Genomic DNA, 23,019 nt, shown 5'->3' with positions numbered 1-23,019 from the left:
AAGCAAAAGATTCAAGACAAGGAAGGTATTCCTCCGGACCAACAACGTCTCATCTTCGCTGGTAAGCAGCTTGAGGACGGACGCACTCTCTCTGATTATAACATTCAGAAGGAGTCCACTCTCCACCTTGTCCTTCGTCTACGTGGCGGCAACTAAACGGTCTGCCCGTAAATCCATATCTGTAAATGCCCATGCCAAACACTTTCATTAAGTAAGAGCGAACGCTTTCTAAATTGCTTTGAACAAATAAACAGTATGTTTGGGAAACAATATTTTATTGCAAGTTTTTTTTTAAAGTTCTGCCAACTGTTCGATTAAGTTAGAATAGAAGGGAATGCCTTCGAGGAATTGATCCTCGTGAATACGTTCATCGTGGTCGTGCAGCAATATAGGTACATTCTTGAGATATGAAATGCCAAAGGCTGGAATACCAATTTCACGCAAGTAGCGACTATCAGTTGCAGCCGGAAAAATTTCAGGCTCTAGTGAGATATTGCTATATCGGGTATGATGAGTATTGATGAACAGCAATGGTCGATGCTAGTGTGAAACACTTACTGTTGCTTGGCAACCTTGGTAACAGTTTCCCACCATTGATTGCCATCATCGATCGGTGTGAGTTTGTTAGAACCAAAGAAGGTTACAAATTCTAGCTTAACGCTGTGAAGAAGAAATTGAGTACACCGCGTACCAGAGCTCGCAGGAAGTCAGCGATTTCTTACCCAGGTTCAGACTCTGCCATTTCGATCAACATGTTCTTGAATTCATTGATGTCGGTTCTCGGTGATACTCTAACATCGAAACCAGCCCATGCGTCTTGAGGAACAACATTGAATTGTACTCCGGCCTACATGAAGATGATGAATGTCTGCAGAGGTATCACAGCAAATCTGCAAAATACTTACGTTAAGCATAGTGAGGTTGATGGTGTTGACGTCTCCCAACTCAACTTTACGTCCGTCGATACCATGGATCAGTTTGTACTCTTGATCTGCACGGTAGTCCATAAACTTATTAATGACTTTCATCTATGTAACAGAGAAAAAGTGGTTGAGCTATAAGTTATGAACGTAACGAGCAGAATGCAAGAAGATGTGAATGATAGAATTGTAAATTAACTTACCAACTTGAGTGTTGCATTGTCTTCAATAATCAATTGCGATCCGTGACCCGTTTGGCCAGTTGATACAACCTTGACCCACCATGGTGCTCGCTCGCCATAAAATACTCGAATAGTGTCTTTCTCACTAGCCTGCATAGCAATCATGAAGTCTTAAAACATGGTTCAACCTGAAAAAATGCCTTATGAGGTGCATACTAACAATGCCTTCATCCAACGCAAAACCAACATTCAGATCCTTGAACTCTTGTCTGTTGACTAAAAGTTTCATACCCAATTGTCCGCCAATCTCTTCATCTGTATGCTGACATTTAGCTTACTGGCGCACTTTGAAAAAATCTCAGCACGTACTCATCTTACCTGCAACAAACGACATGTGGACCGTTCTCTTTGGCTTCCAGCCTTTAGCAAGAAGTGCACGGATAGCTTCAAAGTAGCTGAGTTGAATAAATGGTTAAACAAATGTCAACCAAAGATCTCAAATAAGAAATTATCAAATGCCTACCTCCAGCCAACGCACTTCATATCTTGAGCTCCGCGAGCCAAGATATAGCCATCGTCTCTCTTGATAGCCTCAAAAGGATCGCAGGACCATTTCTCGCGGAACACAGGCACGACATCGGTATGACTGTTCAGTAAAATCGACGGCAAAGAAGGATCGGTACCTTCAAGCGTGATGAATATATTAAGTATGCCCGGAGCCGATTCAACCACCTTATATGCCAGTCCTGCAATTTAATATGTTTAGTTTCCCAGATCGGGGGACGATGGTGACCATTGTCTACATACCCAATTCGGTTGCCTGAGCAGCGAGGAAATCAACACACTTTTGGTAGTCTGGTTTAGGTTGCATAGTATTAATGCGCAAGTACTCCCGGAATCGGGTTACAGCAGGATGTTCTTGTTGGGCCATCGAAAGTAATTGGTATGGACTAAGGATTTTTTCGTGAGAGAATAAGCTTTGCGCTGCGGCCTTGGTTCAAGTGCTATTTCGTTCGGGTTGCCAAATTTCTTAGTACTTTACCAGACTGAAGAAGGAATTCTTTCCACAAAAGGCTATAAACGGCCATGAAAGTCTCTCCCCTTTTCAAACATATTTGAGAAATCGAAAGAATCTGTAGACTCACATCTCGCGTTGATGGTATTAGCTTTGCTATGCCCCAAGCTGTTTCACATTGCACTGCCAAAATTTTGAGTGCCAGTCACTTTTGGCAGTACATTGCTCTTGATTCAGGAGTGAAGGGGAATTATGACCAAAGGACCCATCCATGCCAATGATCATATCATTACTCAATTGCAGTAGTCTATGCAAATTACTTAGGCGTAAAGTGGACTACACTATAGTTAGAGTCTTATTGCTACACTGATCACCGGCGGCTCAGGGGGCCCGCATTTTCAGATCTTAATGAGTCGCTGTAGATAACGTTTGCCCGAACATTTTTAGTATAGGACTACAATAAATAGTACGAACCAAGTCAAGTGAAAGAAGGACCTTTTGATACGGAGAGCGGCAGATGGCTCTCACCGTTCTATGAGAAAGTTGGGCAAAATCATTCCTTGAGCGGAGTCGGCCGGACGGCGAGAGCAAGGCACTTACTCGTCGGTAATGTGTCATCAAGGAAAAGTCGACTTTTTCCCAACTCAGCCCGATTCTCTGCTGCAGCTCAATTTCCTCTATGCCTTCCGTGCTATATAGCTTTATGCTTTCTCCCAATTTAATAAACCCGATTATATGTTGACAGCTATCAACTGCCAAAATGACCTTACTCTACCGCGTGAGCATAAAATAAGGAAAAAAAAATTTTCAACTGACACATTTTGGCACTTTCAGCCAACCTCGACCAAAGATTCAAATTCCGACAGGACTTTTTTTTTTTTTTTTTCTTTCAATCCCACTTCCCTTTAGGAATCCCTTGGAAACTGGTTTGGAGTCAAAAGTCGTTGCAGCCTGTACATATTCGACGTTTATAAACTGTCCCGCGCAATAACAACAACGGCTACAGAAAGCAATTAGTGAAATTCACATTTCGCTTCTAGACACACTCCAGATGGCCGACAGTGTCAAGAATGACGACTTGTCACAGGTAGCCAACCAGTCCGACAATGAGAACCATTCTCATTCAAAGCAGCCATTACCGTCTATACATCCTGACGATGCGCGAGATAAAGTATTTACCGCCATTATGAAGGCTCTCTTAAAGGTCGGAAACAAGCCAAGTTCCCCTCGAGAGCTGTCCAATGTGATCACAAAGTACAAATATGCTACCTTGGGGTGAGTAACAGGTGGATACAATGGTAGTTCGTTAACCCCCCATATATGCTAACGCTATCATTTTTTCCTTTCATCTAGCGGTGCAACTCCATTTGCAACTGTATCATCACGCATATCACAGCACTTTAAAAGAGCCGCTGAGCATAATCCACCTCGTGCGCCACTGCTCGCGAAGCATGTAGACCAGCGCCACGCTCGAAAGATTAATTACTCTTTGGTAACAGATTCCATACAATCAAAGTCACCAGATTCACCTTCTTTGACGCCCAGTTCCAAAGCAAAGAAAGAGCAAGAAAAACCCGATCATAATATTGGATTATCGACGAAAAGAGGCACCGAATCCTCTGATTCATCACCGTTGTCTTCTGAAGAAGATGAAGCGAAACCTCCAGCACCAGAGGTAGTTCATCACACGAGAAGCATGGACAAGAGAAAACGGTCTATTAGCAAGGCTATTCCAGTCAATTCTCCACCTGAAAAACCGTCGGTACGAACACATCGACCAAGGCGAAAGACAAATTCTCAATACGCACGACGATCCGAAAGTGATAATGAAGCTGACGATGAGGCACCACACCCTGTATCTGATAACGAGGCATCACCATTGCCCAAGAGGCAACGAAAATCTTCCATGGTACCTTCCTCGACCCTTTCAGAGTTGTCTAGTCAAATTACACCCTCTACAACCAATGAAGTATCAACATCATCTTCCACACCCGCTCAACTTATACATGCTACTCGTATGAATGCAGAAGAGTCAGAATCGGATTCTGAGTTTTCCGATTATCATGAGGAAATGCTAAAAGGGGATTTAGTCATGGAAGATGTAGCCCCTACTGTCACTGTGGAAAAGAAATTGTCCAGTCGTCGAGCGACTGTAAAGTCCACTGCTATTCCACACAACAATACAACCACTTCCACTCATACCGCCACTTCATCCATTCAACCTCAAAACAACGATCCACAATCTTCCCCCCAATTAAACCTTCCTTCCTATACATCTCCCAAATCATCACCAAGGTTGAATGCCAAAAAGTCTAACAATGGTTTACTAGGCGATCAAGATCTATGGCTACCATACTCCTTTGATCAAGATTTTGACAATGTCTTTCTATCCGACAATTCTTGCGTAGGCAACAACGTACCCCTCAATATTGCCACACCCGAATCCATTTCGGTATCTGAACTCGACAACTATTTTGCAAGTACGACAAATGGTACCCGCAAATCGATGACCCTCGGCAACCATCAGCGACGGCCGAACAATATCAATGGCGACTTTAAAGGTAGTCCACTGCTTCAAAAGGTGCTTTTACCGAAGCAGCCCATAAACGACGAAAGTGGTAGCACGCATCCGCAGGCGGACGTACCTACTGAACACCGTGAAACAGTGGAGACCGATACCATGGAAGAGGCACCCTCTTCTCCGGCACTTGAAACACCAGACGATTCATCGATTGGCTCAAGTGACGAGGATGGGTATTCATCACGACGCATACAGCCTTACCATATCGTGGAGAAAGTCTTTGGCAACCTGCGAGTTTATGAACTTGATTCTCCTGGCGATATTCCCAACACCAAGGTGATGCGATTTATCTCGACTACAGATGGTTCTAACAACAATATTGCTCGACGAACGAGAAATGCTGAAATCAAAAAGTCAGTTAACAGTCAACATTTTTATCTGGACGAAGGTTATGTAAATGCAACTCAGCTACGCAAAGCGGCACAGCCCGTTCTTGGTAAAGGGTCATTCGACATAGAAGCTGAAAGCGAAAGAAATAATGCGGTTGTGACTATTACGAGCGGGCATAGTGAATGTCGAGGAGCATGGTAAGTGTTTGTGCAAGATTGTTGTGAAGCAATACCAGATTTACTTATACATGCCTATGCCAACAGGGTGCCGTTACATCGTGCACGTGAGCTTGTTGAAGAATACGAAATTGAAAGCTCTCTGGGTCTGATGAAGTTGTTGAGTGATGAACCTATCCGATTGGAAAACCAGAAAGAAATTCAAGATGTGACGGATAAACTTGGTTAGTAGTTATTTCTATAATCATGGTCAATGCCGTGGAGAAAAATGATCGATGAGTCTAAACTGAGTTTGACTAAACCATTGACTTCTTCGCAATCGTAACCCTTTTCTGATGTATTTATCTGAAGTAGCTATTTCAAGTTCAACTGTATCAACGCCACCAAGCCCAAGATCATTGGAATGCAACAGCCAACCAAACGGTTCACCCACGGTAGCCATGATGACGACTGCAACCGCCGAAAGCAGTGAAGAGTTATCATCGGAACAAATCTCAGAAAGCGAGGATGATGACAGCTTTGTAAAGTTTGAGGACGCAGATTCCAAAACAGAGACTTTTGTCAACACCCAAGCAAACATTGCTCCAAATGTCGCTAGTCGAATTGCTTCCTCTGTTGCACCGAGTACAGGGGCATCTGCACCCGTGATTCCATCAACTTCCAGTTTGGTGTCTGCTATGACCACTAGCCCAGCCACAGCCGCGGCGGTTGCAGCCGCTTCGTCAAACGTCCAATCTACGGTTCTCAGTGCGGTTGAGATCCTCAAGACGCTCAACATTTCCAATTTGAACCTTCAAACACTACACCAAATCGCTGCTGCCATACCAAATTTAGCCCACCTCGCGCCAACGATAAAGTCTGTGTCTGCTTCTACGAATGGCAAACCGACCAGCAACTCCTCATCACCAACACTCGATATCAAAGCGGCGCTATCCCATTTTTCAGCTTTGGAGGCACTTTTGAAAAAAGAACCTTCTAAAGCACCCACCACAACTGAATCTACCCCCACGTCACCTTCCAAAGATGCCAATCAACCTGTAATTATATCCACGACGGTTCCGACCACCCCCCATATGTACATCACGATCATTGATAACGTTGCAGTGTACGTTACGGTTCTGTCAGAAGCAAATGGCGTGGAAGGTGAACATCTCTTGATGCGACGAGTGGATAATGGCTATATCAATGGTACTAGCTTACTCAAGGCTGGAGGGATCGAAACGGAACAAGAAAGAAGTATTGTTCTGAGCTTGGAAGTAGGTCGTGTACGTATACCCAACAAGGCCAGTCGACTTCATGGCACTTGGATCCCCCTTAGACGAGCTCAAGCACTGGCAGCGACGTGCTCACTTCAACACAAATTGGGAGCTTTTTTGAACGATACCATCGATACCTATTTCCCCAATCCCTTGCCGATCTCCCTTCCTGTTAGCAAAAAGTCACCAGAAGGTCGACTGACCGCTGTGACACTGACCAGTCTTCGGAGTAGCACTGGATCGTCAAAAAATGGATTCTTGTCGCACCAACAGGTCAGCAGTTCATCTGGACCTAGCTCGCCCAATAATAACAACAACAACAACAACAACAACAGCGCTCAACTGCAACAACTTCTGCTTTCGCATAATCCAAGTCATTCTCTTAATCTCAAAGCGCCGATGCTTGGATGTTTTGATGAAGAAAAGAAATCTCATCGAAAGAAGAAACGAGAAATCTCCGTTGTCAGTAGCAGCAACAGTTGTGGTGGAATTGCAAGTCCGAATGCAAGTGTATTGTCACCTGTCACCATCAAGTCTGGGCCAGCTTCTGATGATGCCAGCCCTTCACCCCCACGACACAATTTACCTACCCCCGACAACGATGCTGCGGTGTCACCCTCATCAAGCTTTGTGGATGTAGTCGAATCGGACGAGGACACCGATACCGATACCGATGTTGAAGAAGTACGTGAACATATGAAGAAAATGCGTGCTGCTGCCATGGATGCCATGGAGAATGGTAGCTCAATGGATTTGGATGAAATCATCAGTCGTGCTCGTAGCCCTCTTGCCTATCGGTCGACACTTTCGGTCAGCCAAGCCACTCCGAAGCGAACCACCCGATTATCGTCTAAACGATCTCAGCGAAAAGATATACGATCCATCATGGAAGACGATGATGACGATGACGATGAAGAAGACGAAGATGAGGACGATGAAGATGTTATGGTTACTGCTTCTCGAAGACCAGCTGCTACTCGACGCACGTACAGCAACGTCTATAATCACCACTCTACGTCTCATCATCGTAGTCTTCATACCTATGGACGTCGAAAACCAACAGGAGGAAAATGGGCTGGTGGAGGTAGTAAACTGTCTCCTGGTATGATCAAAAAGAGCGCGTCTTGGAATGGATCCATATCCAAATCATCCACCATTGTGTTGCCAAGTCGCCGCAATACAACCAAGTCTTCTGATGCTCGCAAAACGACAGCAACAACCACCGAATCCAATTTACCCAAGTTGACCCTGATTGTGCCTTCTCCTATATCGGAAAAGTCTGCCACTGTTATCGAAGAAGACGAGGATGAAGAGATTGACATTGGAGGCAGTGATCGCGATGACGATTTGCGATGACCTCTAAACCTTTTTTTACTTATTATTATTTCAGTATACATATTCCCCCTTTTCTTCCCCCCTCTCTTCGTCTCTTTGCCATTTTACACGCATAAATCACAACATCCCCCATCAATCCCAAAAATTTTGTTTCCTTTATTTTTTCCTTTGAAAAGAAAAACGCATCTTTTTTTTTTGTAATATTCCCTTTTCTATCCCTTTCACTCGATCACTTTTCCCAGTGACATCCTCCCCTTCTTTCTGTTACCTATTCCCTCTCTCTCAAAACCCAATGTTTTCATCATTTTGCAATTCATAAAAGTAATCCATGATTTTATTTTATAATTAAAACGAAAAAAGAAAGCACAAACACACATGGCATGAAACAAAAACGGAGAAGAAGATGGTGTTGAACAGACAGAAGGAGGAAAAAGTGACATTTTCAATAGGTTTGCTCGCTTGCATCGTAACTCAGCCCAGACGAGCCGCCCCCAAACTAGCAGCATATGACATGATATAAGGTAAGGCGGGGGAACTGAGGGTCACAGGTTCACGATATTTGTGCTTACGGCAAAACGTCAAGCGTGAAAAAAAAGAGAGAGAGAGGGTGGCGGTTCCACGAGGGTATGATTGATCAATAAGATAAGGTACGTACGCAGTTTCCCAAGCCAAGCATAGACACACCAAGGGAGAGGAGGCCCATGCACAGAGCGTGTCACACTGCATCAGCTGCTTGGTCGGGGGGGGGACAGGTCAGGTCGCCTTACAGGGCACATCCGTGGTTGTGGAGAGAGCCAAAGGGCGAGTTGAAAGCAGTGACAGAAGTAAAAAAAACCACTGCAGCCTGTTTTTTTTTTTGCTTTGCCAACTCCCTATCATCAGGTCATTATCCGCCCATATATAGGCAACTTTGTTATTACTGACGGGCGATGGATAGTCAACATGGAAGTTAAAAAGTAGAGAGTATCAAAAAGTGAGCCGACTTTTTTTTTTCTCTTTTTCTTTTCTTTGATTTAAACGTTAATATACAAAGCATGAAGCATTAGAGAAAAATACCGCTTTCAGTGGTACACGGCACGGTATTTTTCAGGCAGATCGTTTCGAATCGTTCGAAAAAAATATAAATTCCATTTGACAAGTTCGCACCTTCCTTTTTAGTACCATTGCAGGCTTGTGGTTGGGAAAAGTTAAGCTTAGGAGATGGAAACTGAAAAGTAATCGTAAGAGGGTCGGTCGTACCGTGGCAATATATTTTATTCCTCTTTTTATTTTTCCCTTCCATGAGTTAACGCTCATATACAACGTGTCAAGGGATCCCCCATCTAGCTGCACGTATTGAAAACCGGCAATCCCGACTACCCCTTTCCTTATCTAAGCTCCCCCAGGTGTCTGTGAGCGCATCATGAGAAAAATGGCTGATGGTGAGACCGCTAAGGAGACGAGAGATCAGCAGCTAAGTTCAATGTAATAGCTTGCTACCGATACTCCTTTCACTTCGCCTCCTCCTTTGGGGTTTCAACAAAAAACCAAAAAGTTTGTGTCAGCTGAGAGATGAGGGTCCGCTATCCATCGTCGTTTGGTGCCACCTAGCTACTAAGGTACCAAAAGTAACCATAAGTGATCGATGCACCAACGTGGATTTATTAGCTTGGGACATGCCTATATTGGTCGAAAGGCAACAGCAGAGCATAGTCAGCGATAGCTTGTGAAATCGAGAACACTTTCATAGTCTAATACCAATTTATGTTTATTGACGCAAGCGACCCAAAAAAAAAAAAGTGTCAATCCACAAGAGGACCCGTGCGCTTCTATCTTTCTCTTGTTATATTTGAGTGAGTTAAGAGAGATCAACAACAAGGTCATCCACCATCTCATGACTGTTGAGGTCATTCTCCTGTCTTCTTGACGCTGGCCCGCACTCAATTTGGCCCCTTCCCCAAAAGTGACCACCTGCGCTTCCCAACGGCCTACCTAATTCTTTTTTTAAAACCATCCAATATTATTATTTTTAATGGCATCACTTTACGGGGGCTGATACACTTATTAGGGTGGGACGCGGATTTTTGGGAAAAGAGAGGCAAAGAAGCATTGAATAGATAAAGTAAGCAGACAAGGTCATCACTCGGGATCTTAGGCGATCTCTTTTGTGTATATGTTGTTTCCATGGTGATAGCTCAGTTGATGGCGATGTGATGGATATGTCACTTGGGAGGATTTTTCCCGGGGGGACAATTGACACAAGGCAATCCAACTCAAAGAGAAAGAGCGATGTGAACCGTGACACCACACTTTACGCGCAAAAACCCCCAAACCATGTCTCCCCCCAAACTGAACTTGACAAGAAAGCTTGTGCTCTCAAAAAAGGGCAGATCTAGTTTTTCTTGTAAGGTTGTACGCCCAAGCCATTTTTGATTTCCAGAAAAAAAAAGTTGGCTGCAGTAATCACTTGTTCATCTGATGTGATGTGGCATGGGCCATCCTTTTTATAAAGTCCAACTTGTCATCTGCTTTGACGCTTTTCGCTTTTTCTTCTCTCCCTCCATCATTCAACCGACTTGGTTCTCCTCTCTTCACTATCATCATATATATATACCCTCTCTATATATATATCCTATACATAAAACGATACAAGCACGCGAGATCTCTTTATACATACATACATCATTTCATACGTACACATACTTCATTTTGAGCTGTCTGTCATAATATATCCATCCATGTTCAACAACTCTAGCCGCTACGCTCAGCCACATGGAGTGAGTGATTCTTTCTATTGGCATGCCCCATCCTATTTCTGTCTTAACACCTCCTCACCAGACTCGCAAGTTCAGAACCATCGTTCTGTTCAACGATTATAAAACGTTTCCTGATTACCATTATACGGCTGACATTGATTCCCATCTCATCAAGACAAACGAGATGCTACAACGTAATGCCGAGTTCTGGTCAGGCCTACGATGTACGTATCAATATGAAAAAGGGGCAATATTTTTCAATGGACATTTTTTTTTGTGCCTATCCATATATTGACAGATGATCTCCCCTTTGCCTACGCTTTCAGACCCAGAGTGCCGGCCACATCTGTCAATTGACACTTTGGTAACCAGATCTTCCCCAACCATGCCTTCATCTCATTTACCACTCCCTCCTCGAAGTGCGTCGTTTACTCCTCCATTACTGCATAGTGACGTTGGATCCGCTTCGGATTATTCCCCTTCCACTCCTCCTGAGCAAGCTGCCTCTTTGGATGATGGCAATATGAGTGGCAGTGATTCTCATTCTGTCAAGCCAGCGAATGGCGGTAGCAACTCCAGTCTAAGAAGACGACGTGGAAACTTGCCAAAAAACGTCACCGCCTTCCTCCGAAACTGGCTGGTCCAGCATAAGAGACATCCTTACCCTACTGAGGATGAAAAGATTGACCTTGCACGAAGAACTGCTCTGACTGTCAATCAAATCAGCAATTGGTTTATCAATGCACGACGGCGAATTCTACAGCCTATCCTACGCAATGAGCAGATGCATGCAGCGTCGGTGGCCAAAAAGGAGCATGTCAATATGCATGACTATGGTACGATTTCAACTCGAATGACATGGCATGACATGGATAATTCGCTAATAACTTTCTTTTTAGATAATGGTATTCCATTTGATGATGGCAAGCGAAAAAATATCAGACGCTTACCGCACAGATCACCTCGCTCTACAAGAGAAACATACCGACGCAAGCGCGCATGGGTCACCTCCTCATAACAAATCCCACATAAAAACTGCCTGCTAACCCATCAAAATCGAAGGACTTGGCTCCTCTCCAGCAGCACTTGCACTCTTTTCATCTCCAACAAAACCCACACACGCACGCACATACTGTACACGCAACACATATATTCTACCTATGTATGCCTCTTTGAAAAAACCTCCCCCCCAAAAAAAAAATATGTTTTTTAAACGCTACTGGAGAAAACTGCCATACCGAAGAAAAAAAAAATTGAACCCAAGGCCCTATCAAACTCCACTTGTATTTCCCCCTTCATATCCATATTATCCATTTTTTTTTCGCTCTTTCTTTTGCTTGACTCGCCTGCTTACCTCTATATTTATTTGTACAAAACCTTTCTATTGCTTTTCGTGTTTCTTTCCCCCTTCACGCACATATATCATCTACAAAAATATATCGCTCATATCATACCATAAAGCCGACTAAATCATATCGATCGATTTTGGCATCTGACCATTCCAAACGTGGCTCCCGAAGCAACAACCACAGTCGTACGAGTACAAACTGTCATGTGCTATGAACACCAAAAGGCCGATCGCCTCAGAATCAGATGAGCTCCACCGAAGCGTAACCCCCATTTGGAATCCATATTTAGGCACGCGAATATGCAAGGTTATCATTGCAAGATCGACCTGGGGAAGCAAGCGTCTGATGACCGAAAACTGGATTGAGGTAGTGTTTTCCCAGACGCTTACTGAAGATTTGGCATGTAAACATGATATAAAATTGAACTCCAGTCCATGGCGTATTTTCCCCAAAAAAAAAAAGAAGGTGATGATAGAGTTATGCTTTTTCAGCTTCTTTCATTTGAGAGACTTTGAACCAAAAACCCACATTTTCAATCGGAGTCACATGAAATCATGTTCCTGGATGCCCTTTGAAGTTCATCGTCACAGCAGCGATAAAAATAATCTTTTTTTTTTTTTTTCTCCCTCCTCTCACTGGATCGGGTCACACAGAAATCTCAGAGTGATCGTCATCAGTTTTTGACAATCATATAATAAAGTAAAGCTGTCAAATTCTATTCAACATGCTAAATGAGCGGGTTCAACTTGCCATACTATATGAAATCAAAAAAGATGATAGTGACCAAGTAAAAAAAAGATATTTCATAGTAGAACACTTTTTTTTTTTCTCGACCCAAAACCTACTTCGTTGGCCCATACGGACCCATGTTTTAAGTCGTTTCAAGCGAAAGGCAGACAGGCCCGCTCGATCAAAAAAGCAGTCACTTGACAAGCACCTTAAATTTTTAGCACCATGACTTCTAAGCCAGACATTGTTTCTTTTACTTTCTTACCATGTCTCAAACACCTACAGCTGAAAGCAGAGCTCAACGTCGTGCTCGTGAACGACAGGAATTGAAGGCAGCAAAACGTCTGGCCAGCTTCAATTCCGACACCAAGACTTTATCCACTGATAGTATTCCGACTAAGGCATCGTTGAACAATAAGAAGAAGCATAGAAAGTCGAACGTGAGTCCAACAAGGCCATCATTCGATACGCAAGTCTCCAGTTCTCCTGGATCAAAAATTTCCGCTGTGGTAGGAAAAAGCCCCTGTAAACTGATCATGGTTGAATCCGCTGGTGCTCCTTTTGTTTCTGTGGAAGCAACCTACTTCATGAAGGTTTCCGTCGCCCCTACCATCACCGCCACGAAGCCCGTCGAACAGCAACCCGTTGTTAATGAACCAGAGGTAGTAGAAGCACCCAAGGTTGAAGCGCCTTTGGTGGAGCAAACGCCGCAGAAGGAGAATTCTCAGGAGAACAATGGGGGTAATTCATCCTTGGTCGATCCAACCGTTGACGACACGATGAATGCAGCCATCGTAACTGAAGCCGAGAAGGAATCGGAAAGGTCCTCCGAAATAGCACATTCCTCCATTGCTACCCCAGAGACCACCGTTATTGCCTCCTCCCCTGCATGCAACGACAGCCATGCCGAGCCTAACAAGTCCGCTGTCACATTAATTGGAAATGAAGAATCGGAAAAGCCATCTGCTCCACAACAACAAGCAAACACACCAGCTCCTACTTTACAAACAGTTAACACACCACCAGTTGAAACTTCAAGAAGCAAGTCGCCTTCCGGAGTGAACGGAAAGAAATCTCCCAATTTGCTTGATATTCTCAAGGAGAAATCAAAAAAGGTGAGTTAAAAGTTTGGGTTAATTATCCTTGTTTGTGACGTGTGTGATGACTGATATTGTTCCCAGTCCAAGTCAGATTCAAAGAAAGAGGCCAAAGAGTCCAAGAAGAAGCCATGGCAGTTCTGGAAGAAGTAAGGAGTAGCCTACTTTTTCCTTAGACCGGTTTTTTGATTTGCTACCATCAATCACCCACCGCTTCGTAATTTTCTAAACTCAAATGTACATTTTGTTCCCTTCCCTTCGCAACATAGATACACGTTACATACATACAATGTAATTTCTTCTTCCTATTTTTTTTTTTTTATAATTAGTTTATGCCTGAAAAATATTTCATTTGACCTTACTATTTACCATAAAACATAAAGATGTGCAGAAATGTTTGAAATAATGTACCGGTTGCGATAATTTCCGGCGTGGGCATTTTCGGAAAAGTACCGATTGGCAGGCAGGATAGCAAACATCTAATGTTATCGGCCAGGAGAAAGCTCTCTGTTTTTGCCACAGGAGAAGATCCTCTCGCAGACGTCATCGGGAATGTGCAAAGCCAATTCTTTGTTTTACAAACATGTTGGCTCAATTGGATGAAAGCCGACCACGGGGTCAAAACGATGAGCAGATCCGTGTTCAATAAACAAAAAAATCTTTTTTATTATTATTTTGTCGGTCGGTCTCCTAGCATAACATATCGGCATAGCATAGCATAACAAAACATCGGTAGACCGCTTAGCAAACGCCGTTGGTCTTATTGGGAACACGCTCTTTGCCCTCAAGCTGGGGGTGGTGGAATGCAACGGATCCAATGTTGCGCAACAGAGCCCAGCGTTGTTTGGCACTTGGATGGTTATTGCTATTTTGATCGTCAATATTTGACTTGGCCTAACTCGGATCTCCATAAAAATACACTTACCGGTTTTCTTGAATGGTTTTGGCGTCTTGGGCGTCTAACTGCTTCACAACAGCCAGGATGTCTCGGATGAGAAGGTCACATCGACTCTTGCTGAAGTCTTCTCTCACCACCACACGCAACATCTTGATTTGCTCGGCATTGGGAGGGGCTAAACAACGCAATGTTAGTTACATGCTTTCATCGGAACCCACCGGGAAGTATAAAATTAGCTTAATTGAAAAAAAAAAAAAATTCATGCACGCACCAGTGTAAGCAGGCACAATCCAACCGCGTTCACGGAGACGAGCAGCCACATCAAACTGGAGGAAAAATTAACACCGTATTAGTGTCACTTGCCAATGCAAATTGTCTGGCTCATCTATCAGTGACACTTCACCTCATCATAATGCTTCTTGGTCTTAATTCTAAAAGCGACAAGTGGCAATCCTCTACCATTACGCTCGCTCAAAATCTGGAATCCAGCTTTTTCGAGACAGGCAGCCAAGTGGTCGGAAATACGAATAAGGTTAGTCATGATAGATCTAAAACCAGACTTGCCGAGGCGAATCAAAACATAGTATTGGCCAATGACAGTGGACGCACTCTTGGAGAAGTTAAGGGTGAGTGATGCTTGGTCAGCTCCCAAGTAGCTGTCAAGAGGATGTACTGTCAATATGGTGCGTACAAGCAACCAATTTTAAAAAAAAGTCTTACTTGATATTGAAAATCAGGTCCTTAGGAAGATATTCCTTGCTACGCCAAATGCACCATCCTACACCAGCATACCTGCAGATAAGCACAATGATCAGCAAAAACCCGTTGAGAGCAGCGGGGGGGGGGCAGGTCAAGTGGACGTGCTTCTTTGTTCGCTAAACTTACGTCAAACCGTATTTGTGACCAGAGACGTTGATGGAAATGACTCGTGGAAGACGGAAATCCCTATTATGATTGTTAGTATACAAACGAAATAAGACAACTGAAGCGACCCGGAGAATATTTACCATACAAGTTCGGGACACACAAATGGGGCTACAAAACCACCACTGGCAGCATCAACGTGGATGCAAATATCCCATCCAGTTTCAGCACACTTCTTCTCCAAAAGCTCGTTCAACGTCTTGACATCTTCATAATGACCAGTGTACTGGGAGAAACCAAGCAATGCATGCGCATCTTATCAGTATTTGGCAAAAATGGGCCGAACCCCCCAAGTACTTACGGTAGAACCAAGAATGGCACAACAACCGATAGTGTTCTCATCCATGAGCTCTATAGCCTTCTCTGGACTCATAATCAAATAGTCTTCAGTGCAGGACACATATCTGGGTTCAATTTCGAGGTACCTTGACACGGATAAAAGTTAATACTTCGGCTGTGTAACCCATATATAATAACCTTTAGCTTACTTGACGGCTTTCTCCCAGCAAACCTAAGGAGAGTGGAACATCATTAGATGAAAAAAAAATACTGGTTTGCTGCTACCAGAGCAATCTTAAAAAACTTACTTGGACGTTGGCTCCCATAACCAAGTTGGGCTTTTCCTTGGACAACCCCTTTTCATCGCGAGCAATTTGCCAGCGGCGTTTCATAGCCAAGACAGCCAAAATGATGGCCTCAGATGATCCAATAGTAGAGCATCCCATGCACTCTTCCTCAGAACTGTCCATAGGGGCATGGAACATACGGGCAATCATGTTGATGCAGCGGTTCTAGATGATAAACGGCGATGTCAGAATCGGACACCTCGGGGAAGGTCTCCACGGTGCTCGAGATATTTGATTTTCTTACCTGGATCTCACAAGTTTGAGGGTATTCTTCGTAATCGCTAGCAAAAAGTCAGTCATTGTAAGCTTTACTTCTGGCTCAAGACGTTGCAAACTCACATAAAGTTCTTGGAGGCATTCTCGCTGATAAGTCTTTCAGCTTCAGGCTCTGTTCCAAATCAAGACTAGTTTAGTGATCGGGAAGTGACTTTTAGCTGAAAAAACCTGATTTTGGACATATACCCATAAACGTGGTGACGAAACTGGCCAAGTTAAGTGAGGGTCTGCCATCCAGCTATAAACATTCAGGGTCAGTACTATCGCTATACACCGAAATCATCACAGCAACTCAAACTCACGGCAAGTTCATCGTTGATCAGTCTGTATGCGACATCTAGGAAAAAGTAAGGGTTTAGCTTAACATTACAAGGTACGACTGGCTCACATATTAATCACAGGCTAAGCCCATCCATCTTACCAGGTGGCATCTCGTTCTATAGCATGCCCATCCACAGAAAAAGAAATTTAGATCATCACGCTCATGATAAGTCACTCGGTGGTCAAGTTACTTACATCCGGCATATCGAAGCTATAGCACAACAATCACAAGGTCAGCCCCCATAATAATACCCGCCACTTTTCTCGAGACGTGCTGTAGGACTTACCGAGGGATATCTTGTCCAGCCCAGCGGGTTCCATAGACAGAGGTAGAGAATTCTTCGTGCAACATGCCAGCTTCCTCTTGCTGTTCTTTGGTCTCGTTAATACGAGCTGAAGGAAAAGAGAGAGTGGCAGGGGTCCGAGCAACGTGTTAGCGGGCAATAGTGGACTGTTAATTCGTATTCACGCGTATATTACTCACCATCGCTAACGACTTGAGTCAAGAAAACCATGATTCAAACAAATAAGTTGAGAGAAAGGTGTGAAAAGGTAAGGTGAGTTGAAGAAAAGGTAAGTTGTTATGGGCTCATGCATCCAAAAGTGGCGGGGACAAGATCCCGATCAGTTTCGCCGTCACTGGGCATTTCCAAATTTGTGCTTGCCTGCCGGCCCGGATTATGGCGAAAGCTCACGCCAGAAAATAGAAGAGAGAATGGGGGTTTTTTTCATGAGGATAATCCGATTCAAACTACCCCAGCGCAACACTATGAAGAAAATAGTGTAATGCGCATATGAAGACTCTCTCGCAAAAGAAGACTGATTTATGTAGTAAGGCTTGGCGTTTATGATTTCCGCCCATTAAAGTACCCCCGTGGAACCCATATGTACTGACTAGTTCCCTGCATGTTATTTGATGGCGGTATCTCGTACCAAATTGCAGTAGACTGATTCGCGAACAGCTGCTCTGTAACTTGTCTAATCTTAAAAATATGCAGAAAGAAAGCATAGTCAAAGTGAAACAGAGTTTGGGACAATGTTCTTCACATCCAGTCCATTTGTGCTATCTTAATGAAGGCTTCATTTTTTATATCCTTGCTCTGGAAGCTTAATTCACAACCAGGCTCTGAATATAAACCTTATCATTCCTTTGCAAGAATAGAGTCGGTGGAGTCGGTTGAGACAAAAATTAAAGCCACGGATATCAGTAGCATAAGGTGAAAAAAATCCCTTCCCACTCGTAGCTTTTTCCTTGATAATAAGATTGTGGGCTGTCTCGTCTATGAGACTGGGTTCCCTTGCCTAGGCTTCAATTCTGGAAACCATATATGGAATAAATAGGCATTATCGAGGGACTTCAGAGTTTGTCGTGCGTGTTCAAAACACTGGTTCATGGTGACGCCAACGACGATGGCGATCCATCATGAGTAAGAAAGTTGATCTTCACGGTCAGTTCGATATTTACAGAACGTGAATGTACACAAGGAACGATGACAAACGAACATCGACGTCGTTTCCTGCCCTGTTATGGAGCCGAGAAGGGCAGTGCGAACAAAAGGCTCCACAAACGCATCTAGAAGTCTCGGCATCCAGGGGTCATCGTCTTCATGATTGATAGAATGGAAATATGAAAATGTTTCCGAGCTGGTCCTTCGCTTTCCAGTATTGCCGAAATGTGATAATACGTAGTAGTTACCTACCTTGCCTTGGCTGGGACCAATGTGTCAGTACTGTTTATTTCAAATTCCGCAAGGAACAAAAATACGTTGGGCCATAACAAGCGAGCTCTACTTTAGGTGTGTGCTTACGATATCCTTTGTTATGACGACTGTGACGCTGCCGCACCGACTATGGATATCCTCACGCGTTGCTACAGCAATGCTTCGACCATCGATCTCGGTTGCTCGACACCACACTCTCATTGCGGCAAAAAATCCTCTGCCAATGACATTTAAGAATGCACCAAAAGCCATTCACACCCGACTATCTACCATTCACGGCCGGGTACCTCTTGTGTAAGTCTTGTACAATTTTATATCGCGTATGACACAGTCGAATACATCTCGTTAAACGATAATCTTTTTCAGTCATAATAGTAAAATTTTATCGTATTCACTAAGACGGTTCAGCACCCCTACCGATAATAAAGACGAACAACCAAGCCTACAAAAGGCTGCAGAAGACGCAAAAGGTGTGCTGGGCAAGGTAAGAGATGCGTGGGACAGAGCAATTTTTTTTAGCGAGAGTGGTGTTGATCGAAGCACTTTAGCATTGGCCGAGCTTCTGGCTAGCTAGCTATGTGCGGAGGGTCAGTGCAGCCAGCGTTACAATTGATTAACTGGGATATTCTATATTCTCTGCAACAATGTTTTTTCTTACAGCTCAAAACCAACATCCCTACGCATGAGAATATTTATACAATCCCCAATATCTTGACATTTTCAAGACTGCTCGCCTCTCCATATGTCGGCTATCTTATTCTAAATGAAAAGTACCCATTGGCACTTGGTATATTCGCAGTTGCAGGCATAACAGATATGGTAAGTGGCACTCTGTATTTAATTAGATGGGTGCCATACATCTTTGTGCTTCATTGACCTGATGCATGATTCCGGAACAGCTGGATGGATTCATTGCTAGACGATACAATATGAAGACTTTTGTTGGGAGTATCATTGATCCTCTTGCCGACAAGACGCTGATGACAATACTTACAGTGACATTGGCCATGCAAGATTTATTGCCAGGTGAGTAAAAAAATCAGAGAGGAGGGATTGTCACATGATGTTGAAGTTCTGCTCTGCGCTGCCGGGTGAGCTAGCAGGCGGTTTGGTTGGGCGGGAACAGGTTCAATCACAACGGTTGTACTAGCCTTAACTGAAAATGTTTCTATTTATTTTCTCAGTTCCTCTGGCAGCAATAATTCTAGCGCGTGACGGTGGGCTCGTCCTCTCATCCTTCTATTATCGTTACATTTCTTTACCACCTCCCGTAAGTGTCTTGTTAAAGCCTGGTTGATTGACATATGGAATGGAAAAAAGAAAGTTAAAACGCCCAACATACTGTTTTCAGAAAACCTTTGTACGATACTGGGATTTCTCAATACCATCTGCGGAAGTACGCCCCACCACAATTAGCAAAATTAACACAGCGCTTCAATTATTGCTGATGGGTGCCTCTCTGACTTCGCCTGTATTGGGATTCCCAGACACCGTTTTGCTGACAGGCTTACAGTAAGTACACTATAGGTGTTTTCTTGCACGAGCTCATAATAACTCAATCTTGTACGTTTCCAGATGGACAGTCGGTGTAACAACCATTTGGTCTGGAGCAAGTTACGTCTATTCCAAGGACGCTGTTCGAATTCTGAACAAGAAGACATAGTAAAAATAAAATTAGTGTTTCTCTTAATGTGTGTAACCTTGTATAACCAACCAGTATTTTATGAGATGGAGGGGTTTTTTTTGACCAAAGGGTTCTCAACTATTTTCTTTCCCTCTCTGTCGATCATTTTCACTTGGGCATTCACCTCACCTCCCTTCCATTCCCTACCATATTGAGCTCTGCTTTTCATCCCCTTAGCAAACACAACTCTACCCGCTCTCCATCATTTACTACTTATGCTGCCATACTAAGAGATAATGGCCATACCGAATCTTAAAACGCAGGACACTACTAGTTCGTCTAAGCAACATGATAAGCCCCAATCTAATTCAATCCAAGTCGGTAAGCATCGTAACGCCCGTAGCTGTCAATGCTGCTCACGATTTTTGTGTCAAAAAAAAAAAAATCGAAAATCAATCATAGTATACAAGGCTTTTCCACTGATACATTTTTAATATAGCTCTGCGCATACGACCGCTGACAAGTCGCGACAAATCTCAACCACGATTCTCATCTATAGACGAATCCGACATTTTGAAAGTCAATGACAACAGCGTTTCGGTTGCCGAAAAGGGTCAAAAACCAAAGCCATTCACATTCGACTGTATCTTTGGTCCTACAAGTACTCAGGAACAAGTATTTAACGAAGTTGGAAGTCGATTAGTTGAACGATTTCTGAACGGTAAGTTTTGCTTTGGCGTTTCAATCAAGTACAAGGAAATCTAAGGAGGAGTAGGGGTGTGAAAGCAACCTTAATAGGATCATGTTCTAACACTCTTTTGAATACCTATCTAGGTTACAATGCTACTGTTCTTGCCTATGTAAGTCTCTGCCTGCCCTTATGAGCCCCACATCAATTGAATCCGGTTTATGATCATTACTCACAAACCCTATGTTGCTTTACAGGGCCAGACTTCGTCTGGAAAAACATATACCATGGGTACTGAAAAGATGTGTCAGTCCCACGATCTCGGCGATGAGGGTATCGTCCCTCGTGCCGTTTCATACCTATTTGAAAAATTACAAGCTGAGGAAACAAATCGAGCAATACAATCAGCGACTTCCGCTATTCCTGCATTTAGTCGCAAATCCTCCTCATCCAGACTTCGACCTGTCTCGATGATTCAACACAGCCCACCTGCATCACCATCAACCGAAGTCCGGCCAAAAAAATTTAGCGTGAAAGTTTCTTTTATCGAGATCTACAATGAGGAACTCATTGATTTATTGAACGATGCTCCACCTGAAGCACGACCTGCTATTACTGTTCGAGAAGATATGAAGGGTCAACTTATCTGGTCTGGAGTTACTGAAGCAACTGCTTCGAGCGTCGAACAAGTCATGCGGTATGCAATATTTTATTACTTATTTAATGATGTGTAATAACTAGTCCGGTCCTTACACCCTACTCTTTTAATGCACCCACCAGATATCTCGAGCAGGGAACACAAAATCGAGCAACAGGCTCGACCGATATGAACGAGAAGTCGTCTCGCTCGCATGCCATCTTTACCGTCATGCTTCGTCAGGAGAAATGGGTACCGCAAAAGCCATCATCGGTCGTGAATAACCGAGCAAGTACTATTGAACCAGCTCGATCTGCATCTACACTGGGATCTCGCCAGTCATTAAATGTACGCGCATTGATTGGAAAAATGGAACAAAAGGCTGTTTCTACTACTTCGCAGGAAGGCGAGACTGTCGTTTTGCAGTCCAAATTTCATTTTGTCGATCTTGCCGGAAGTGAAAGAGTACGTTAATTTTTTTGACAACCTCTTTTCGAGGAGAGTCATAGAAATGATAATGGAAACAGGAAAACACAACACTAACCATGTCAATTCCTTCCTTTAGCTGAAACGTACCGCAGCAGAAGGTGACAGAAGAAAGGAGGGAATCAACATCAATGCTGGCCTCTTGGCGCTAGGCAATGTCATCTCTATTCTTGGTGATCCCAATCGCAAAAAGATTGTAACTCACATCCCTTATCGTGACTCCAAATTGACCCGACTGCTTCAAGATTCCCTCGGTGGCAATTCCACCACACTGATGATTGCCTGTGTCAGTCCCGCTGAACATAACTTGATCGAAACGATGAACACCATCAAGTACGCTAACCGCGCACGTAATATCAAGAACAAGGTTGAAAGAAACAGCATCGAAGAGTGGATGCAAACTGATGATGTGGCTGTGTTACGCTCAATTATTGCCAAGTTGAAGAAGCAAAATTCTTCTCCATCATCGGCTCATAGTTCGTCCTCTACTAGCGCATCCGTTGATCTGGCCGAGGCAAGTGAAGCGCTACATGTGACGGACTTGGAACAACAACTTGAAGAATTGAAGTCCGAGTTGGAAAGAGTCCAGCATGAAAACAAGATAGCTGAGAAAGAACTGCAAGCCTTGCGCGACGTTACAACCAAGGAGGAGATTGAAAAAGACAAGAGCCGCAAGCGACGTAGTGACCAAATTCATACTCTTGTCAAGAAACGTGCTAGTCTCAAACAGTCTGAACCAATTGATTTTGAACATTTGGTTGAGCCCGTTATTGAAGAATACGAACTCACTGTCTCCAAGATTGAAAATGAATTGTCTATGGCACGCGCTGCTCTCACCGTCGCCAACGAGCGTATTGAAGAACAAGATAGTCATGTCCATGAACTCCATTCACGCTTCGACGAACAAGAAAAGGATATGTTCAATATCAAAACGAAATTGAAAAGAATGTCCGATACTGAGCAACGCAACGAGGCTTATATTGGTGAACTTGAAGGCAAACTCAGCAAGGCTGCCGAAGATGCCGCCAAAGACCACGAGCTTTTAGATGATTTGAAGAGCAAGATTACAAAACTTAAGGAAATGGATTCTGCTACTGAGCAATACATTGATGA

At 43.6% G+C, this 23,019-nt stretch overlaps 12 protein-coding genes across 12 annotated transcripts; 8 read left to right on the top strand and 4 right to left on the bottom strand.

The window, feature by feature from the left end:
• Positions 1-156, top strand: K450DRAFT_174086 (uncharacterized protein; the record flags this gene model as incomplete). Its single annotated transcript, XM_051584190.1, has 1 exon — positions 1-156. A coding segment is annotated over one exon (156 nt), but the record flags the coding sequence as incomplete, so codon positions are not given.
• Positions 1-2,332, bottom strand: K450DRAFT_239463 (uncharacterized protein). The gene is made up of 9 exons (XM_051588768.1): positions 1,910-2,332; positions 1,626-1,848; positions 1,481-1,557; positions 1,323-1,417; positions 1,124-1,252; positions 906-1,028; positions 723-847; positions 559-660; positions 1-496 (listed from the first exon to the last, which is right to left on the bottom strand). Exons 1-9 carry the CDS (start codon positions 2,031-2,033, stop codon positions 292-294), a joined length of 1,203 nt encoding a protein of 400 aa, XP_051445115.1. The 5' UTR covers positions 2,034-2,332; the 3' UTR covers positions 1-291.
• A 679-nt stretch (positions 2,333-3,011) lies between these two features.
• Positions 3,012-7,916, top strand: K450DRAFT_239453 (uncharacterized protein). Its single transcript, XM_051588767.1, has 4 exons — positions 3,012-3,392; positions 3,471-5,225; positions 5,292-5,428; positions 5,556-7,916. The coding sequence occupies exons 1-4, from the start codon at positions 3,169-3,171 to the stop codon at positions 7,814-7,816; spliced, it is 4,377 nt and encodes a 1,458-aa protein (XP_051445114.1). The 5' UTR covers positions 3,012-3,168; the 3' UTR covers positions 7,817-7,916.
• On the bottom strand, positions 7,917-8,588 carry K450DRAFT_239448 (uncharacterized protein). Its single transcript, XM_051588766.1, has 2 exons — positions 8,563-8,588; positions 7,917-8,359 (listed from the first exon to the last, which is right to left on the bottom strand). Exon 2 carries the CDS (start codon positions 8,299-8,301, stop codon positions 8,017-8,019), a length of 285 nt encoding a protein of 94 aa, XP_051445113.1. The 5' UTR covers positions 8,302-8,359; positions 8,563-8,588; the 3' UTR covers positions 7,917-8,016.
• Positions 8,400-8,748, top strand: K450DRAFT_239446 (uncharacterized protein). Its single transcript, XM_051588765.1, has one exon. The coding sequence runs from the start codon at positions 8,497-8,499 to the stop codon at positions 8,716-8,718; it is 222 nt and encodes a 73-aa protein (XP_051445112.1). The 5' UTR covers positions 8,400-8,496; the 3' UTR covers positions 8,719-8,748.
• A 513-nt stretch (positions 8,749-9,261) lies between these two features.
• On the bottom strand, positions 9,262-9,974 carry K450DRAFT_239443 (uncharacterized protein). Its single transcript, XM_051588764.1, has 2 exons — positions 9,533-9,974; positions 9,262-9,454 (listed from the first exon to the last, which is right to left on the bottom strand). The coding sequence occupies exons 1-2, from the start codon at positions 9,683-9,685 to the stop codon at positions 9,389-9,391; spliced, it is 219 nt and encodes a 72-aa protein (XP_051445111.1). The 5' UTR covers positions 9,686-9,974; the 3' UTR covers positions 9,262-9,388.
• A 367-nt stretch (positions 9,975-10,341) lies between these two features.
• Positions 10,342-11,819, top strand: K450DRAFT_239438 (uncharacterized protein). Its single transcript, XM_051588763.1, has 4 exons — positions 10,342-10,551; positions 10,613-10,754; positions 10,857-11,366; positions 11,430-11,819. The coding sequence occupies exons 1-4, from the start codon at positions 10,513-10,515 to the stop codon at positions 11,546-11,548; spliced, it is 810 nt and encodes a 269-aa protein (XP_051445110.1). The 5' UTR covers positions 10,342-10,512; the 3' UTR covers positions 11,549-11,819.
• Positions 11,819-12,684, top strand: K450DRAFT_239434 (uncharacterized protein). Its single transcript, XM_051588762.1, has one exon. The coding sequence runs from the start codon at positions 12,090-12,092 to the stop codon at positions 12,561-12,563; it is 474 nt and encodes a 157-aa protein (XP_051445109.1). The 5' UTR covers positions 11,819-12,089; the 3' UTR covers positions 12,564-12,684.
• K450DRAFT_239433 (uncharacterized protein) lies at positions 12,635-14,111 on the top strand. Its single transcript, XM_051588761.1, has 2 exons — positions 12,635-13,723; positions 13,790-14,111. The coding sequence occupies exons 1-2, from the start codon at positions 12,875-12,877 to the stop codon at positions 13,856-13,858; spliced, it is 918 nt and encodes a 305-aa protein (XP_051445108.1). The 5' UTR covers positions 12,635-12,874; the 3' UTR covers positions 13,859-14,111.
• A 229-nt stretch (positions 14,112-14,340) lies between these two features.
• K450DRAFT_239407 (uncharacterized protein) lies at positions 14,341-17,681 on the bottom strand. Its single transcript, XM_051588760.1, has 18 exons — positions 17,235-17,681; positions 17,038-17,143; positions 16,946-16,961; positions 16,851-16,866; positions 16,732-16,766; positions 16,616-16,667; positions 16,493-16,541; positions 16,398-16,434; positions 16,115-16,318; positions 16,016-16,038; positions 15,829-15,952; positions 15,611-15,753; positions 15,489-15,548; positions 15,324-15,395; positions 15,007-15,259; positions 14,875-14,929; positions 14,631-14,778; positions 14,341-14,570 (listed from the first exon to the last, which is right to left on the bottom strand). The coding sequence occupies exons 1-18, from the start codon at positions 17,263-17,265 to the stop codon at positions 14,447-14,449; spliced, it is 1,548 nt and encodes a 515-aa protein (XP_051445107.1). The 5' UTR covers positions 17,266-17,681; the 3' UTR covers positions 14,341-14,446.
• A 1,280-nt stretch (positions 17,682-18,961) lies between these two features.
• Positions 18,962-20,165, top strand: K450DRAFT_239397 (uncharacterized protein). The gene is made up of 5 exons (XM_051588759.1): positions 18,962-19,290; positions 19,371-19,497; positions 19,656-19,741; positions 19,823-19,983; positions 20,047-20,165. The coding sequence occupies exons 1-5, from the start codon at positions 19,048-19,050 to the stop codon at positions 20,132-20,134; spliced, it is 705 nt and encodes a 234-aa protein (XP_051445106.1). The 5' UTR covers positions 18,962-19,047; the 3' UTR covers positions 20,135-20,165.
• A 548-nt stretch (positions 20,166-20,713) lies between these two features.
• Positions 20,714-22,267, top strand: K450DRAFT_156383 (uncharacterized protein; the record flags this gene model as incomplete). The annotated part of the gene is made up of 7 exons (XM_051583974.1): positions 20,714-20,816; positions 20,930-20,955; positions 21,041-21,215; positions 21,321-21,480; positions 21,564-21,672; positions 21,760-21,885; positions 21,986-22,267. Coding segments are annotated over 7 exons (981 nt in total), but the record flags the coding sequence as incomplete, so codon positions are not given.
• Positions 22,268-23,019: the final 752 nt, after the last annotated feature.

This window comes from Umbelopsis ramanniana, assembly GCF_025399195.1.
Source record: "Umbelopsis ramanniana AG unplaced genomic scaffold K450scaffold_24, whole genome shotgun sequence".
Lineage (NCBI taxonomy): Eukaryota > Fungi > Mucoromycota > Umbelopsidomycetes > Umbelopsidales > Umbelopsidaceae > Umbelopsis > Umbelopsis ramanniana.
Note: the sequence above shows the minus strand (reverse complement) of the source record. Positions and strands in the feature narration are given on the sequence as shown.

Bases quoted from the DNA above. Each gene is read 5' to 3' on its own strand.
- K450DRAFT_239407 (XM_051588760.1), bottom strand. From the start codon at position 17,265: ATGGTTTTCTTGACTCAAGTCGTTAGCGATG. The intron at 16,668-16,731 runs GTGAGTTTGAGT...GAATGTTTATAG, and splicing joins TGATCAACGATGAACTTGCC to CTGGATGGCAGACCCTCACT. The intron at 15,260-15,323 runs GTAAGACTTTTT...TCCTCTTGACAG, and splicing joins GACCTGATTTTCAATATCAA to CTACTTGGGAGCTGACCAAG.
- K450DRAFT_239453 (XM_051588767.1), top strand. From the start codon at position 3,169: ATGGCCGACAGTGTCAAGAATGACGACTTGTCACAGGTAGCCAACCAG. The intron at 3,393-3,470 runs GTGAGTAACAGG...CCTTTCATCTAG, and splicing joins TACAAATATGCTACCTTGGG to CGGTGCAACTCCATTTGCAA. The intron at 5,226-5,291 runs GTAAGTGTTTGT...CTATGCCAACAG, and splicing joins AGTGAATGTCGAGGAGCATG to GGTGCCGTTACATCGTGCAC.
- K450DRAFT_239433 (XM_051588761.1), top strand. From the start codon at position 12,875: ATGTCTCAAACACCTACAGCTGAAAGCAGAGCTCAACGTCGTGCTCGT. The intron at 13,724-13,789 runs GTGAGTTAAAAG...TATTGTTCCCAG, and splicing joins TCAAGGAGAAATCAAAAAAG to TCCAAGTCAGATTCAAAGAA.
- K450DRAFT_239446 (XM_051588765.1), top strand. From the start codon at position 8,497: ATGCACAGAGCGTGTCACACTGCATCAGCTGCTTGGTCGGGGGGGGGA.
- K450DRAFT_239438 (XM_051588763.1), top strand. From the start codon at position 10,513: ATGTTCAACAACTCTAGCCGCTACGCTCAGCCACATGGA. The intron at 10,755-10,856 runs GTACGTATCAAT...CTACGCTTTCAG, and splicing joins GTTCTGGTCAGGCCTACGAT to ACCCAGAGTGCCGGCCACAT. The intron at 11,367-11,429 runs GTACGATTTCAA...CTTTCTTTTTAG, and splicing joins TGTCAATATGCATGACTATG to ATAATGGTATTCCATTTGAT.
- K450DRAFT_239443 (XM_051588764.1), bottom strand. From the start codon at position 9,685: ATGACCTCAACAGTCATGAGATGGTGGATGACCTTGTTGTTGATCTCT. The intron at 9,455-9,532 runs GTATTAGACTAT...CGACCAATATAG, and splicing joins GCGTCAATAAACATAAATTG to GCATGTCCCAAGCTAATAAA.
- K450DRAFT_239463 (XM_051588768.1), bottom strand. From the start codon at position 2,033: ATGGCCCAACAAGAACATCCTGCTGTAACCCGATTCCGGGAGTACTTG. The intron at 661-722 runs GTAAGAAATCGC...TCTTCTTCACAG, and splicing joins ATGGCAGAGTCTGAACCTGG to CGTTAAGCTAGAATTTGTAA. The intron at 497-558 runs GTAAGTGTTTCA...TACCCGATATAG, and splicing joins ACCAAGGTTGCCAAGCAACA to CAATATCTCACTAGAGCCTG.
- K450DRAFT_239434 (XM_051588762.1), top strand. From the start codon at position 12,090: ATGAACACCAAAAGGCCGATCGCCTCAGAATCAGATGAGCTCCACCGA.
- K450DRAFT_239448 (XM_051588766.1), bottom strand. From the start codon at position 8,301: ATGCTGCTAGTTTGGGGGCGGCTCGTCTGGGCTGAGTTACGATGCAAG.
- K450DRAFT_239397 (XM_051588759.1), top strand. From the start codon at position 19,048: ATGTGCGGAGGGTCAGTGCAGCCAGCGTTACAATTGATTAACTGGGAT. The intron at 19,742-19,822 runs GTAAGTGTCTTG...TACTGTTTTCAG, and splicing joins ACATTTCTTTACCACCTCCC to AAAACCTTTGTACGATACTG. The intron at 19,984-20,046 runs GTAAGTACACTA...GTACGTTTCCAG, and splicing joins GTTTTGCTGACAGGCTTACA to ATGGACAGTCGGTGTAACAA.